This window comes from Ornithodoros turicata, chromosome 4 (genome assembly GCF_037126465.1).
Source record: "Ornithodoros turicata isolate Travis chromosome 4, ASM3712646v1, whole genome shotgun sequence".
NCBI classification, from domain to species: domain Eukaryota; kingdom Metazoa; phylum Arthropoda; class Arachnida; order Ixodida; family Argasidae; genus Ornithodoros; species Ornithodoros turicata.
This window is the reverse complement of record NC_088204.1, coordinates 3063618-3077079: the sequence shown is the minus strand read 5'-3', so window position 1 is coordinate 3077079 and position 13462 is coordinate 3063618. Positions and strand designations below refer to the sequence as shown.

The following is a 13462-nucleotide window of genomic DNA, read 5'->3' as shown; positions in this document are numbered from 1 at the left end:
CCGTAATCGAACGTCAATAAACGTTGTTCTTTCTTTATGCTTCGGCGGGCGCTGCAACAGGGAAACCCATGCGGGAAGTTTCCTTCTTCGTCGAATGTTTTTTGTTATACGTGCTCTTTTTGTGACGGTACAGTGGTTGTTGTGACGGCTACAGCTGCGTCTTCTGCGTTCGTTCGTTCGGAAAACAACCCTCGCCAATTTCCAGTTCTCCTCGCATTCTCGCGTCTTTGTTGGTCAACTTCTCCAATCGTTGCTCTCTGTCCTGTGTTTTGTTCTCAGATCTGAGGTGCGTCAATTTTGCAGATGACGTCGAAGAGTTTGTCTTGTCATTTCTTTTGTTTGACAAGTTAACGTGTCTTTTACGTCTTTAGCAGCATAATACAGAGATGCTCACAATAGGTGTGCGCATGAGTTGTTCCTCCCAGTGCATTGCACGGTTGTTTATGCACAAGCTGCACTTTTTTTTTTTTTTTTTTGTCTTCTCCATTTCTTTCGCTTTTGTTTCAACAGGCGTTTTCCGAGCAGAAATGAGCAAGAGGCACAATGCAGCCAGCAGGTCACATATTACTACGCGCATAGCACAAACATACATATTATACCTGGTTCGAACCTGCTCCCTCGGGATCATTAGACGGACAGTAAACAAAATACAGAAGCACTGCGAGACAATTTTTCTTTTATTGGACACGACACAATGGAATGTGTTCGTCATCACTCGCTGAATAAATATCGCCATGTTGTCGACAACACGAAACTCAACACAGTGTTATGTACAATAATTACAATACCACTAACATAGTGGAATTTGCAGACTAGAATTCATCAACACTGTTTCCTCGCAGGATAGAGAAAACAGTGCGAGACGCGTCCGCTTGAGAACGAAGACGCAGCATCGAACCTTCGTGGAACCAACGAAGAGCGAGCTACCTTATCATTCGTTGACTATTCTATGTCAATGACCTTCCTATCACCTAACCCCATAATCCACAGTATATGTTGGTTCTCCGAGGTGCGTCTGCGAAGCGCACCCATAAGGACTACGGGACAAACGGGTTTAGGAACTGCGTTATGGTACATGAGTTCACCTGCGCCAGCACAGGTTCCATCACAGTTCGTTGGGACCGAAACACTGATAAAAAATACTGATAACAGTCCAGAGGAAACCACAGCTTAGGAGAGGAGCTCGAGGATGACGTCCTCGCTGGAGAGACTAGGCACAACCGGGATGGCACAAGCCTTGTCCTTCATGAACGCGAAGTAAGCGAAGGAGGTCTCGTGCCACCAGACCAGGGACAGGAACACCACGATGTGCCAGATCTGATGGCTGGATCCAACCAGGTCCACCTTTCCCGGGAAGAAGCACTCGGGGAACCTGAACTTGTACACGAGGAAGGCAACACCCATGAACCCAAACATGGCTGCGATCCTGGGCAACAGCAGGGTCACGATCGGTGCCGAGAATCCTCCGTTCAGCGTCATCCAATGCGCCGTGGGCGCGATGCCGAAGATGACCAGGCAGCTGAGAACAAACAGACGCAGTGGTTCGTAGCGTTGCCCAGCGAAAGGAGGGACGAAGTTTAGAACCAGCACAACGATGACCATGGCGGCTTCGATGCCGTTGTAGATGGCTTCTAGGTCAGGTCTGCACCCAAAGGCGTAGTGAACTCCGGAGATGAACGTCATGCACAGGCTGAGTGCAACACCGAGGACGTCCCATTTGAGAAGACAACAGTAGGAATGCTCCGAGTGGCAGTTGAAGGTATGATAGCAGACGGACAGGATAAGAGTAGTCATGTAGGTGACGCACAGTGCGATGCAGTAGAACCAATCCGCGGGTCTCGCGTTGACGTCTGCGAGCCTGAACGTGACATCGTGGATCAGAAGGCCGAGGATGATCAAGAACCCGCCAAGGTGGGTCCAGATATTGAGCGTCTCGTTGTTCCACTTGAAGACGCTCTTGAAGCACTGGTGGATCTCCAGGTTGCAGCGGTATCCGTTGCGGATGAACGGGTTCTGCTGAAGAAACGGGGGCGCATCCTCGTAAGAACTGAGCTCCTCGCGTTTCTCTTGGTTCGAAGGGAATTCTAGGGCAGCCGTTGACTTGACGGCAGGTGCATCGTTGCATCCTTTGGGAGCTTTGAGCGGTGGGGGAAGGTAGTCCGATATCTCCTCCCAGATCTTCTGCACCACTTCATTGCCCAGAAGACAGAAAAGGTCCAACTTCTGCAGGTCTTTCATCATGTTTACCTTTTTGTGCAAAGACTGTGCGTGTGTGCGCGTGCTTTGCACGAGTGCTTCCAAGCGTTCTATGTCGTTCGCTGCAGCTCCGACGGGTTTTTCACCTCTCGCGATTGCAGCGACGCGGTGCGGCGTGACGTCACGTTACGGGGTGGGTGCCCTTGCCCTCTAGAAGCGCAGCTTACGTCAATACGGCGTCTTCTTCAAAGCGAACACGAAGAGAAAAGCCGCACGCTTTTTTTTTTTCCGGTTTTGCAATGGACAAGGTCGACCTAGCCGATGGCGTGCTCACATAATAATGGCACGTTTTTAGACCCTCAAGGTTTCCAGGAGCCGTACGACGTCAAGCGGGCGTCGAACCGAGCCAAGATGGTTGTCGGCGTCGGAAATAGCGTGTGGTGATAACGTGGACAGATAAAGGAGTGGGATTTCACCGAGGATAGCGGACACGGCCACTTAGCGGTCCTGTCAAGTGGACTTGGCAACAGGGATGGGAGCAAAGTTCTCTGGCAAAACAAAACAATTCGCTTTTGTCGGTCATATTTGTGGCCGTGTGCAGCTTGGGTATAATGTGACAATACTGCTCTGAACCCAAGGGTGCTGCTGCCGAGGGTGGTGCCAGTCCACGTATCAAACACTTTTCATTTCGCTTATGACCCGCTGTTATTTTATTTATAATTTTTTACTTTAGATTACTTTCATTCGTTTATTATTTATTTATTTATTTATTTATTTGCATATTGACGTACTACATAGCACTACACGTCAAAGACGTTGACCAGGACGTATTCTGCCTTCATATTCGCAGACATGAAGGGAAAACCTCAGCTCAAACTCGCTGAACTTGAGGATAAATTTTGTCGTTATATCAAGACCATGCTCCCACCGAGGTAGCTCGATGAGCAAAGCGTGTGCCTAAGACAAATTATTCACTCTAGGATGGCGCCAGCACGTCTCGATGTTCCATCGGCGAGACTGCAGAAACGCGCAAGCCGGCAGGAGGCCAAGCAAAAGTAAAAACTCGTTCGCTATTTAATCCCACTTTTTCTTCTTTTTTTTTCATTCGGGGTTCGCCGCTGCCAAAAGCGGGACAAATTACCGTCCCACAAGTAGGTTGGTGGGACAGCGGGATTACGACCGTAAAAGTGGGATCTGTCCGGCCTTGTGCAGAACACAAGAGCCTTTTCAGAAGAACTTCCGTATACAAGCGCATTCTTCCAGGGAGGCTTGCATTGCATGTTCTACATGTATGTAATGGGACTTTATTAGGATTTCCGAATTAAAAAAAAAACACAAACAGGAAAATGGATGATGTCTAAAAACTATCTTCCACAACTCGCTAAGGCCACCTAACCTCCGCCAGCTCCGGATGCTCAGGGAAGAAGAGAGATGGACTGTGCATCTCCAAAGGATGGGCCGCGGAATCCCCAGTAACCTATAATACGGCTTATATGATGGCGATGACATTCCGCAACCCGGAGACAGGATGGTTCGCAATGCATTTACAGAATGTCGCGCGGAGAGCGCTGATGGCTATGTACTTCAAGAATGAAGGACCGGGCTTATACAGTCCGATGTCCCTTTTCTCCACGATAACATTTAGCAGCGACCAAAGAGTGCAGTGTGTGGAGATATCCCTGCCCGAAACGTGTAATGGTTTGAGCTCGCGTGAGGTCTGTGATAGCTGGATATGCTATGGGTTTTTTGCGCTGTTATTCTCACCTTTCTCACCTAAGCTCTAACGGACTTCGGCAATTCAGCATCGGACATCGCACGGGCCTGCGTGGTCTTTCGCGGTTTCTTTTTAAAGTGTGCGGTCAGGTCCAAAATCTAAAAGGGTGAACAGCGTCAACGAATTCAAACAACTCAGGGAAAAGGGATGCTGACGCCGGGAATCGAACCTGGTTCTTCTGATCTCCGGTCTAGTTATGCTATAACCGCTACAACCCAATGTCAATCTTGAAATGCAGGGATTGATATACGCTGGTGGCTTACTCCACATCCTCCATTCGCTCTTGTCGTTCTTTTTTTTTCTTTTTTTCATACATATGCAAAAACGCAGCGATACATTGTAGTTCACCAACTGTGAAGACCAAGTGTGAAACCGGTACGAAGGAGGAAAATTCTGCGATCAGGAGAAGGAGGCAGAGGAAAAATGACTCGGATGGGTTACTTCTGACGACGTCAGTCAGACGACTTTTGAGACATAATGTAAAACCCCGAGACTAGGGAACACGAAAGGACAGACACAACACTCGAGAGGCTTCGTGTTGCGTCTGTCCTTTCGTGTTCCCTAGTCTCGGGGTTTTACATCATGCATCATCTTCACCAGCTCGCTTGCTTCCTAGCCATTTTTTCATTGACTTTTTGAGACTTTGTGTCCGTTTTTGCTAATCCTATTGTCGGGGGTTTTTGCTAGCATATATCCTGGTCACCAGCTCCATTCGTTCTTAGCAATAATTCTTTCACGTGGAACTCTTCTTGACTACGGAATAATGCGGGGTATAGTTAGTGCCAAATCCTTAACGTCTGGCAAAGCAGTAAAGAAAACACGGACACGGGTGAGTAAAAAAAACACAGACAAGACGGGACGGCTGCTAACTTTCAACTATATAGGTTTATTGTTTTACATGAAAATCCTTTTATACCTAAGGAATCATAACCCACACATCGAAGGCATCACACGTGCCTTACCTTACTCGATTCTAACAGGCAGTCTGATTATTAAAAAAGCAAAAAAAAAAAAAAAAGCAAGACAGTCATGAAGTGCTTCAAGGCATGAGCCCCATGCCCAGCTCCTGTCCAGCCGTCATATAGCCCTGTAGCAGCCGTACCGTCCTGTCTGTCCGTCCTGTCTGTTACTCCCCCTTGTCCGTGTTTTCTCTTCTGCTTAGCCAGACATTATGAACTCTTCTTGTACTGGGATATTTCACCATTGATATTTTAAATGGTGCGGAGACGAAGGGTTAACACGCACGCGTTACTTATTCCGTGTATTCGTGACACAATCCAAATACTGGCCCTCAAGGCTTAGAAAGGTACGCGAGCTTCGACTATACGGGGAGTTACTGTGGTGCGGATAATTCTTTAGTCCGTTAGAGTGACCATTTCTCTGATCGCAATCTGCATTAGACCAACGTTGAAAAGATAAACCGCTCCAGCAAACAAAACAAATGTAACAATACGCCTAGTGCTCTAATATCGCTATAGTGCTGTGCCAACGGAATAGCTACGCAGCAGAAAGTTGTACACAAAGTGCTTGGCTGATTAACGTGGTGTTCACGTTGTACGCTGTGGTTAAAACTGTCGGTCTATTTCTGCAACCAGTATTTCTGCAACTACGAACGTCCAAGCAGACGACGATATTAGCAGACGACGCGTCTGCTTCGTGCCTTAGCTGCTGAACAACGTCCTAATTCGGTCGTTCCGCAGCTTTTCCCCAAAAGACAAGGAACCATCTTCAAACACTTTCGGCGTTTATTCGAATTATGTAGGTCGCACTTTTTTTTTCCTGGTTACGAAGGAAGACGGCACGAGTAGAAATGCTGTTTTCGTTTCACTCGGACGTTTGAAATTTCAACCACGTATACAGAAGCTAGCCGATCACTAAATGAAAATTATTCTCCGGAAGTAGGGGACGACCTGCTTCCTCGTGAAAACGGTTCACGTTTTTCTTCCTTACCGTTCTTAAAACGTCCTAATGTACTTTTTGTTAACTTTCTTTTGTCTTACGGCATGTTTCAGTACGCGGTTTTAACGCCGCCTTATTTTAGGCTTCCGTGCTGCACATTTAAGATCGCATATACAACGTATTTATTTGGTTTCGTTTTACTTAAAACTTAAAAAAAAAAACGTACTTCCCGTGTTGTTAATAGATCTGTTTGTTGTGCAGAATCATCACGGAACTTCAAAATATAATAAACAATAATTACGCAAAATAAGAAATCAACAAAGACTGACTGCATCTTTCGGCATTATGCAAAACGCGTTAAAATGGGATAGTCATCACTGGCGATAAAAGCTCTACCAGATTCCACTTCGCGACTTTGTGCACGACAATAAAAAATCATCTGCTTTAGCATCATGCATCGTCATGCATGTAGCTGTTTTTTGTTGTTGTCTGCCTTTAGTAAACAAATGTTGACGTCACATCGCGAAATACACTGTACTGCATCCTAATTGCATCGCTCAAGTTGCAAACAGTGAAGGCATGCCGGTGACACGATCGGATGTCCGGCTCGCACGAACGTCATAATAGCTCACTGATAGTCCCTAATGACGTCACGGATACCCACAAACGTAACAGCAAAGCTCATGTTCCGGAACTTCGTTGTACCGTAGCGATCGTTATCTCGACCGTAGTAACGCTATCGAATGTCACCTTCGGAAAGTGGTGCATTGAGAGTGGGATAAGTTAGCAGACGACCTCCCGTGAGCTGGTTTCGTTTTCGTTAAGAGCCGTCGTCTGCTACGCGATGTCCTTGGATAAAAGGTCGTTGTACGCAGATGAACGTAGTAGCCTAGCCGAGCCAGTTCTATTTTCGTGCGGTGTGGGCATGAATGGGCTAAGGCCTCGTTTATGGGAGAGATTGCCGTTGATTACGGACAATGAAAACCATTAGTAGTATTTGAAGCGTGCTTATGACGTACGCATACGTCATCGCAGCTGTTGCGCATCATGTGATCGTTGTTTCTGTCCGGTCGTTTTCTGCTTGGTGGTTGCATCTCATAAGTATGATTTCCTGCGTTTTTCCGAAACGTGATATCGTCAGTATTTTCTGCGTAATTATTGTTACATTTGTCAATGAATATTTTGAGTGTCACACGTGAAGTTTAGGCGCATTTTTCGGCTGAACGGATTACATTACGGCACAAGCCACGCATAAATAATATCTAACGGTATTAAAAGCCGTTATTACAAGCAAAATATGAGGGAGAAAGCTGAGAAATCGCACGCAAAATGTGGTTGGAGCATGAGTTCCTGACGTTATGAGAACCGCATCTCAGCCGTATAATTGATCAAAGCATCTAATTGAGGGGTAGCCTTGTCCGGTCGGTGTTGTTGGTAATTCTGATAAGTTGTGGAAATTGATTACTGTACATATTTAAAAAGAAGCTGCCCAACAGTCTACCACACAATCAGACCGCAAAGACCCCTAGGCGAATACAGCAAATTATCACCAGCGCCTCTGCACTTCTGCGCAGTCAGATATGACGGCGTCAAGTGGTTACCGCGCGGTCACCCTGCCATTATTAGTGTCTTTTTCTGTCACAATCAATCTATTTATTAACGTTCGCTAACTAATACTATAATACTGGGCATTAATACACCGCTATTATTGTCACTGTTTTACTGTTTGATACTGTTGTCGCTAGTGATGCACGTCATTTAGTATTATTAAGGCTTGTCATTTTACTTTAGGTGTTAGCATTGTAGTTGGGATAACTATTACTGATGCTGTTAACTTGTCGTACATCTATTATTTACCTGTGGTTTCATTTTATTACACTTGTGCTGATAGGCTGACCCACAAGACATGTAACATAGTTTTCATATTGTTTGCTCACACGGGACTACATAACAGGCTGCGGCCTCGTAGTCCCACATTTCATCAGTGTACGAGCAATGTGTCAGTAAATAAATAATAATAATAATAATAAAAATAATAATATTCCTATTACAGGCAGTGTTCGTATTCTGAAGACCTGCTGTGACATTGTTGCAAGGTCCACGAACCCCATAAGCGTGCTTTCAACAATAATCTTGTCGAATGTAAAGCTGAACCATTCGCGGAAAAAAGATTCCATTTGTTTTCACGGGGCACAGGTGATGGCGATAGTGATGTGATAAAGCAAAAAAAAAAAAAAAAAATGTGGATGTGAGTTACGACGAAGTCGAGCTGGCTACCCCAGTACGCTTACACATAGAAAGTACAAATAGATGAGAGAGTTAAAATGATGAAGTTCAACATGTACAATGATCACAGTTGTCTCGCGACGTAAAGTCCCGAATTATTATTATTATTATTATTATTATTATTATTATTGGGCACATTAATAAAGATATTATTATCATCAACATGTACAGGGTGTGTGCAGAAAAACATGACCCGCATTTAGCCACATAGCTTGTTGTCTACCTAACTAACGAACTGGCGCACGATGGCGCATTTATGCGTGCGAAATCTGCAGAAAAATTGTGGAAGCCATACTCAGCTTAAAAAATAAACGGAGCAACGAAAACGTCGGCCTCCGTGCATCAGAATAGGGCAACATGGTGGACGTAGGAGAGTTGTGTTCAAGTACCGCTAGGGGAGCTATTGGTGCATAAATCGAAACGATGTCCCACATGAATGCTCATCGGCAGTACCCCTAGCGGTGCCTGCACATAACTCTCCTGAGACCGAAATGCACTACCATGCACTGTGATGACCGCCCTATTCGAATGCATGGAAGCCCATGTTTTCTTTTTTTTTTTAATTTTTAAGCTCTGTTTGTTTTTTTACGCTGAGTATGGCTTCCAGGATTTTTTCGTAGCTTTCGCACGCATAAATACGCCATCGTACGCCACCGGAAGTTCCTCGAGTAAGTAGACAACGAGTTACATGTAAAAATGCGGGTCACGTTTTTCTGCACACACCCTGTACATCGGGCACTGATACAGGAACGAAAGGATAGCGTGCACAGAGCAATCAAGGAGTAGATAATAGACCTCTCTACCCGAGAAACGACATCATGACGTTGGTAGACAAACTGAAACCGAAACAAATCTGAAGGGGGAGAGCTGGGTTCCACGAATGGACACTTGTTCGATTCCTCCTACTGAAAGAGAAGTAGGACCGATGGTCGTGTCCCTTCCAGGGACCATCGTAATCCCCTCAAGACCGTGGCTTTCCGGCGCCACCTTGTTCGCCTCTACTTCCAGCGTAGTTCAACTCTACCAAATTGGTGGCGCTGTCGAACACATATGACGTCATTTGTTTACAAACAGGGAGATGTCTATTGTTATTGGGCTCACTTTCGGCGGAGGGGGGGGGGGGACAATATTATATCAAACAGCAGGATGTTTAAGATCGAATATAATCGCTTCCGATTTTTCTAACTCGCCAAACTCGTTTCTTTCTTTCGTTTTTTTTTTTTTTTCGCTCAAAACTATAGTACCACCAAACGTCCCATAGAACCTCCGGTGAGGCCTCCGATTAGTTCCCTCAAACGATCTCCCGCGATGATTGGACAAACCTTTTGCGTAGGCCAATGGGAGCACGCTCCGCACTGTAGGCGTTATCGACAAGGAGAGCGAGAGGGAAAATGCGGTTTCTTTCGGACACATTTCGAGGTAACGGTAGCTTTCGTTCCGCCAAGAGAATTGTTTGTACTTTGGCAAGTGGGGTAGATGTTATTGCCGGCGATGACTGTATAAGGCGCCCGCAATCTAGACTACCGCGACGTTGCCGCAGCGTCAGCACCATTAAAGTAGTCTTCGGTGTCAACACACTCTTAAAAAAAAAGGGGTGAACACCTTTTAGGAGGTAACAGTTATCGCATATGTTGTGCCTAGAGGATTGCAAAGTTCTACTTGCTACCAGGTTGCAGTCGACACAACAGATTAGCGCAAATCCCAAAACAAATTTTAGTTATCTTCGTTGTACACAATGTGCTCAATGTTCACTGCACTGTTCATTGCTGTCAATACACTCCGTAAAAGTGCATTGCTTCTTTGGTTGTAATATCAGGTCTTACACACATTTTGTACTGCGCCTACGAAGAGGCGGTAACAGGCAAGGTTACCAACAAGTCAGACAGACATTTTTCCTTTTTTTGTCGTACGCAGCGCGCTACTTCTGCGTTGATCACTGCGGCGATCGGCACTAGGGATCGGAACCGTTATTTATTTATTTATTTCAGTTCGGTTCGGGTTCAGGTACGTTGGTTCCGTTCGTGCTCAGCTCGGATCGGTTTGAATCGGTTCAGGAAAGTGAATTTTGAGCAGATTGCCATGGGTTAAAAGCCAAGCACATCTTTACGATTGTCAAACAACACAATGTGCTTTTGTTGGTTGTTGTTGCCGACACAGCAGTGGTTCACAGCAACACTGCGTGTTACAGACCTGAATTTCAGGTCCAACATTACTGTAGCACTGTACTCTATATGTTCATTCATCGTGTACACCCTGTTACATCCTGCTCAAGGACTGGCCGTTATTTTCACAGCTCAAAATAAAAAAAAATTGGAGTTGCTGGACGGGAAAAATCGCGTTTTTTTTTTATTTCGTGTTAGCGCCGCGAAGCAACTGTGGCTATGAGCGGCGTACAGATGTGGACAGACGGAGAGAGGACAGCAGGAAGGAGTGGGGAACAGGGGGATTAGTATGCGTCCTGGGCCGACTTCAGGGGGAACTGTGCCGACATTCGTCTGGAAAGTCTTCGGAAAACCCAGGGAAAACCTCAGACAGCACAGCCGGCGGTAGGATTCGAACCCACCACCTCCCAGTCTACAGCAGGGAAAAATCGCGTGCAAGGAAGCCTAGAACTGCTAGCTTCAAAGCTAACACAACTGAATGAACGCACCAGCTGCGAGGAGGAACTACATCGCGCACCTGGATCATAGTTTTGTTTAGTTTAGTTTCGGTTTCGAATTTGTTTGGCAACACGGCTAAATCCGCTGTGTAAATTGTACTTCCGATCTCTCACAACGCACATTACGTCTGAACCGTTTCGCGAACCGGTAACCGCCGCTAATAACCGGACCTAACCGGTTATAGCCAATTTTCGGCTAGTTTGAAATAAGGCCGATGCATTAAGAGCGATTGATGCGTACGTTGTAGCTACCAGCGGACAGTAGATAATAAACGGGTTATGAAGCTTGCGCAGAAGTTACGCAGCTCATTACATCGCTGCAGTGTACTGTATGTTCGTTATTTTCGATATGTGTACAGTGAACCCTCGTTAATATGACCCCCGATAATCTGACATACGCGCTTTACGACCATACTCTTGGGGAACATTGCTGTGAAACCTCTGCAAATACCCCCGTTAATATGACAATTCCGCATTATGACCAAAATTTTCGGGAACGACCATAGTCATAATAACGAGGGTTCACTGTATACTCACGATATTTTACAGTTAAAGACGTTAAAACTCAAGCTTCAAAACCAGAGCAGTTCCGAGGAGGGGGGGGGGGGGGCAGCCGCCCTTGCGCCTTCGTCAGAGGGGGCGCGGGACACCAGGTCCCAGGAGCTATGTTGAAAAATAACGCAAGCCCCAAGGGACTTTTAAGGGGCTTTGAAGACAGACTTTTCCTCTGGAAAGCGGGAGGGGACGCTTCTACGGAGCCTGCATGCGCGTTCCTCTCCAACGCGCATGCAGGCTCCCTAATCAGCAACCCCTATGAGGAGCCCGTCCGTACGATCCGCTAGGGGCGCTACTCATCGGCACGCGAGATCTGCACCACGATTGGACGACGGAAATTTGAATTCTGAACGCGCAGAAGCGTACGTACGACTACCGTAGCAGACGACAGCAACAGCTCCTACGAAAACGCGTAGAATGATGATGATAATCAACCTCAGAATGAAACATCTGTGAAATGTCCACCGCTTGTACAGAAATATTAAGGTAAGCTGAAGTACAAAGTATTGTAGAAGTTGAGGAAGCAATAAGTGGGACGATGAGCAGCGCCACCGCTACCTTCCAAAAAATGAGGCGTTGGGAAGGGGTGCCTACGACATGGTCGTCATAATCTAGTAGGTCGTGGTCCTGCCCTGGCTGATATTCGCCTCAAACAACACACGCGTTCTGTGGGCATTCAAAAGTGCTCCAACCATGCCCAGACCGCCATCGAGTAGTTTTACGTTTGTCCCACATCGTCCAGCACAGGTCAACACCGGACCTGTGCCGCCTGTGCTTTAGGCGAAGTGTAGAAAGAGCCGCGTCGACGGAAGCACATCATCGGCGTGCTGGCGCAACACCTCCTAGATAGCATCAGGCCTGCGCCCTACGTGACACACCGTCACACACGAAGGCCTGCTGTGGATGCTCCTTCATGACGTCAATGAAAGAGCGAACAAGAGAAAAGCTCGAAGCAGCTCGCAAAGTTCACGCAGGCCTCCGTGAATTGGGCAATGTGCGCAGGCCTTCTATACTATCTAGGGGGTGTTGGCTGGCGCCGCCGCCGACAGAATAGTCTTCGGCGCACACCCCTAGGCGCGCCACCCGCGGCGTGGCTCGTACAGCTCTACTGGCTCTATGCCCAGTTACCACATGGTGACGGTGACATCCGACGCGACGTCACGCACGGTGGTGACGTCGAGGGACGTCGGGAGAGAGCAAGTTTTCCGTGTTCTTACTACGCACACAACGGAAAGCTTGCGGCTGCGTCCCTCGGTTGACGAAACCGGGGATTCCCCCCCCCCCCCCCTGCACGAAAACTGAGGACCAATGTCTTTCTCCTCTACGGATGTTTGTATATCCACACAACGTGTGGATGTAACTAAGTAAATCCGTGCAATGTCCAGATATCTCCATGTAACATCCTATGAGGACAAACGACGGATATATGTGGGAAGTCCGAACCGTGGCCACTCGGAGATGTGGGGGACGTCCGTCGGAAAAATGTCTGTCTCCCAGGGAGATCCGAATTTCCGTGAAAGGATATCCACAGGAACACCCCGGGAAGCTTTGTTCTGTTTGGGTACCCTCCCAAAAACCTTGCAACCCCCCAAACACAAGTCAGAAAGGCCAAAAAAACGCCACAAAAGCAACAGATATGGGCCTCACGCCCCCACACCCCCAACGAGACACTGACACCGACACCTCCCAAGATGAACATCCCGGGAATATCCCTGGACGGGACTCTTCGGGATATTTCCTCGGTCCGCTCTCCTGTTTTCTGTGGATCCTACACATAGTGAGCGAGGATTTCCTCTCATTACGGTCAACTTTTTTAACTGTCTGTAATGGTGCAAGCGTCAGGGAATCGAGGTAATGCGGAAAACTGCCGCAACAACGGCGAAATACCAGCAGACGAAAAACGAGAAGGCGTCGTTTGGATATGTCACCTCATTGTCATGTTTCAATGCAGTAGAGCAGGAGGACATCTTGGGTATTTACAGGTTTACAGCATGCACAGGGTTGACAAAAGAAAGCTGTCGTACGGCTTAAGTTGTGAAAAGCGTGGAAAAATGCTGATGAAGTATGCATGAAAGTAAAAGGCAGTAAACCCT

At 46.9% G+C, this 13462-nt stretch overlaps 1 protein-coding gene across 1 annotated transcript; it reads right to left on the bottom strand.

The window, feature by feature from the left end:
• Positions 1–659: 659 nt before the first annotated feature.
• Positions 660–2534, bottom strand: LOC135392621 (progestin and adipoQ receptor family member 3-like). Its single transcript, XM_064623333.1, has one exon. The coding sequence runs from the start codon at positions 2239–2241 to the stop codon at positions 1171–1173; it is 1071 nt and encodes a 356-aa protein (XP_064479403.1). The 5' UTR covers positions 2242–2534; the 3' UTR covers positions 660–1170.
• Positions 2535–13462: the final 10928 nt, after the last annotated feature.

Excerpts from the sequence above, each read along its gene's own strand:
- LOC135392621 (XM_064623333.1), bottom strand. The coding sequence starts at position 2,241 with ATGATGAAAGACCTGCAGAAGTTGGACCTTTTCTGTCTTCTGGGCAAT.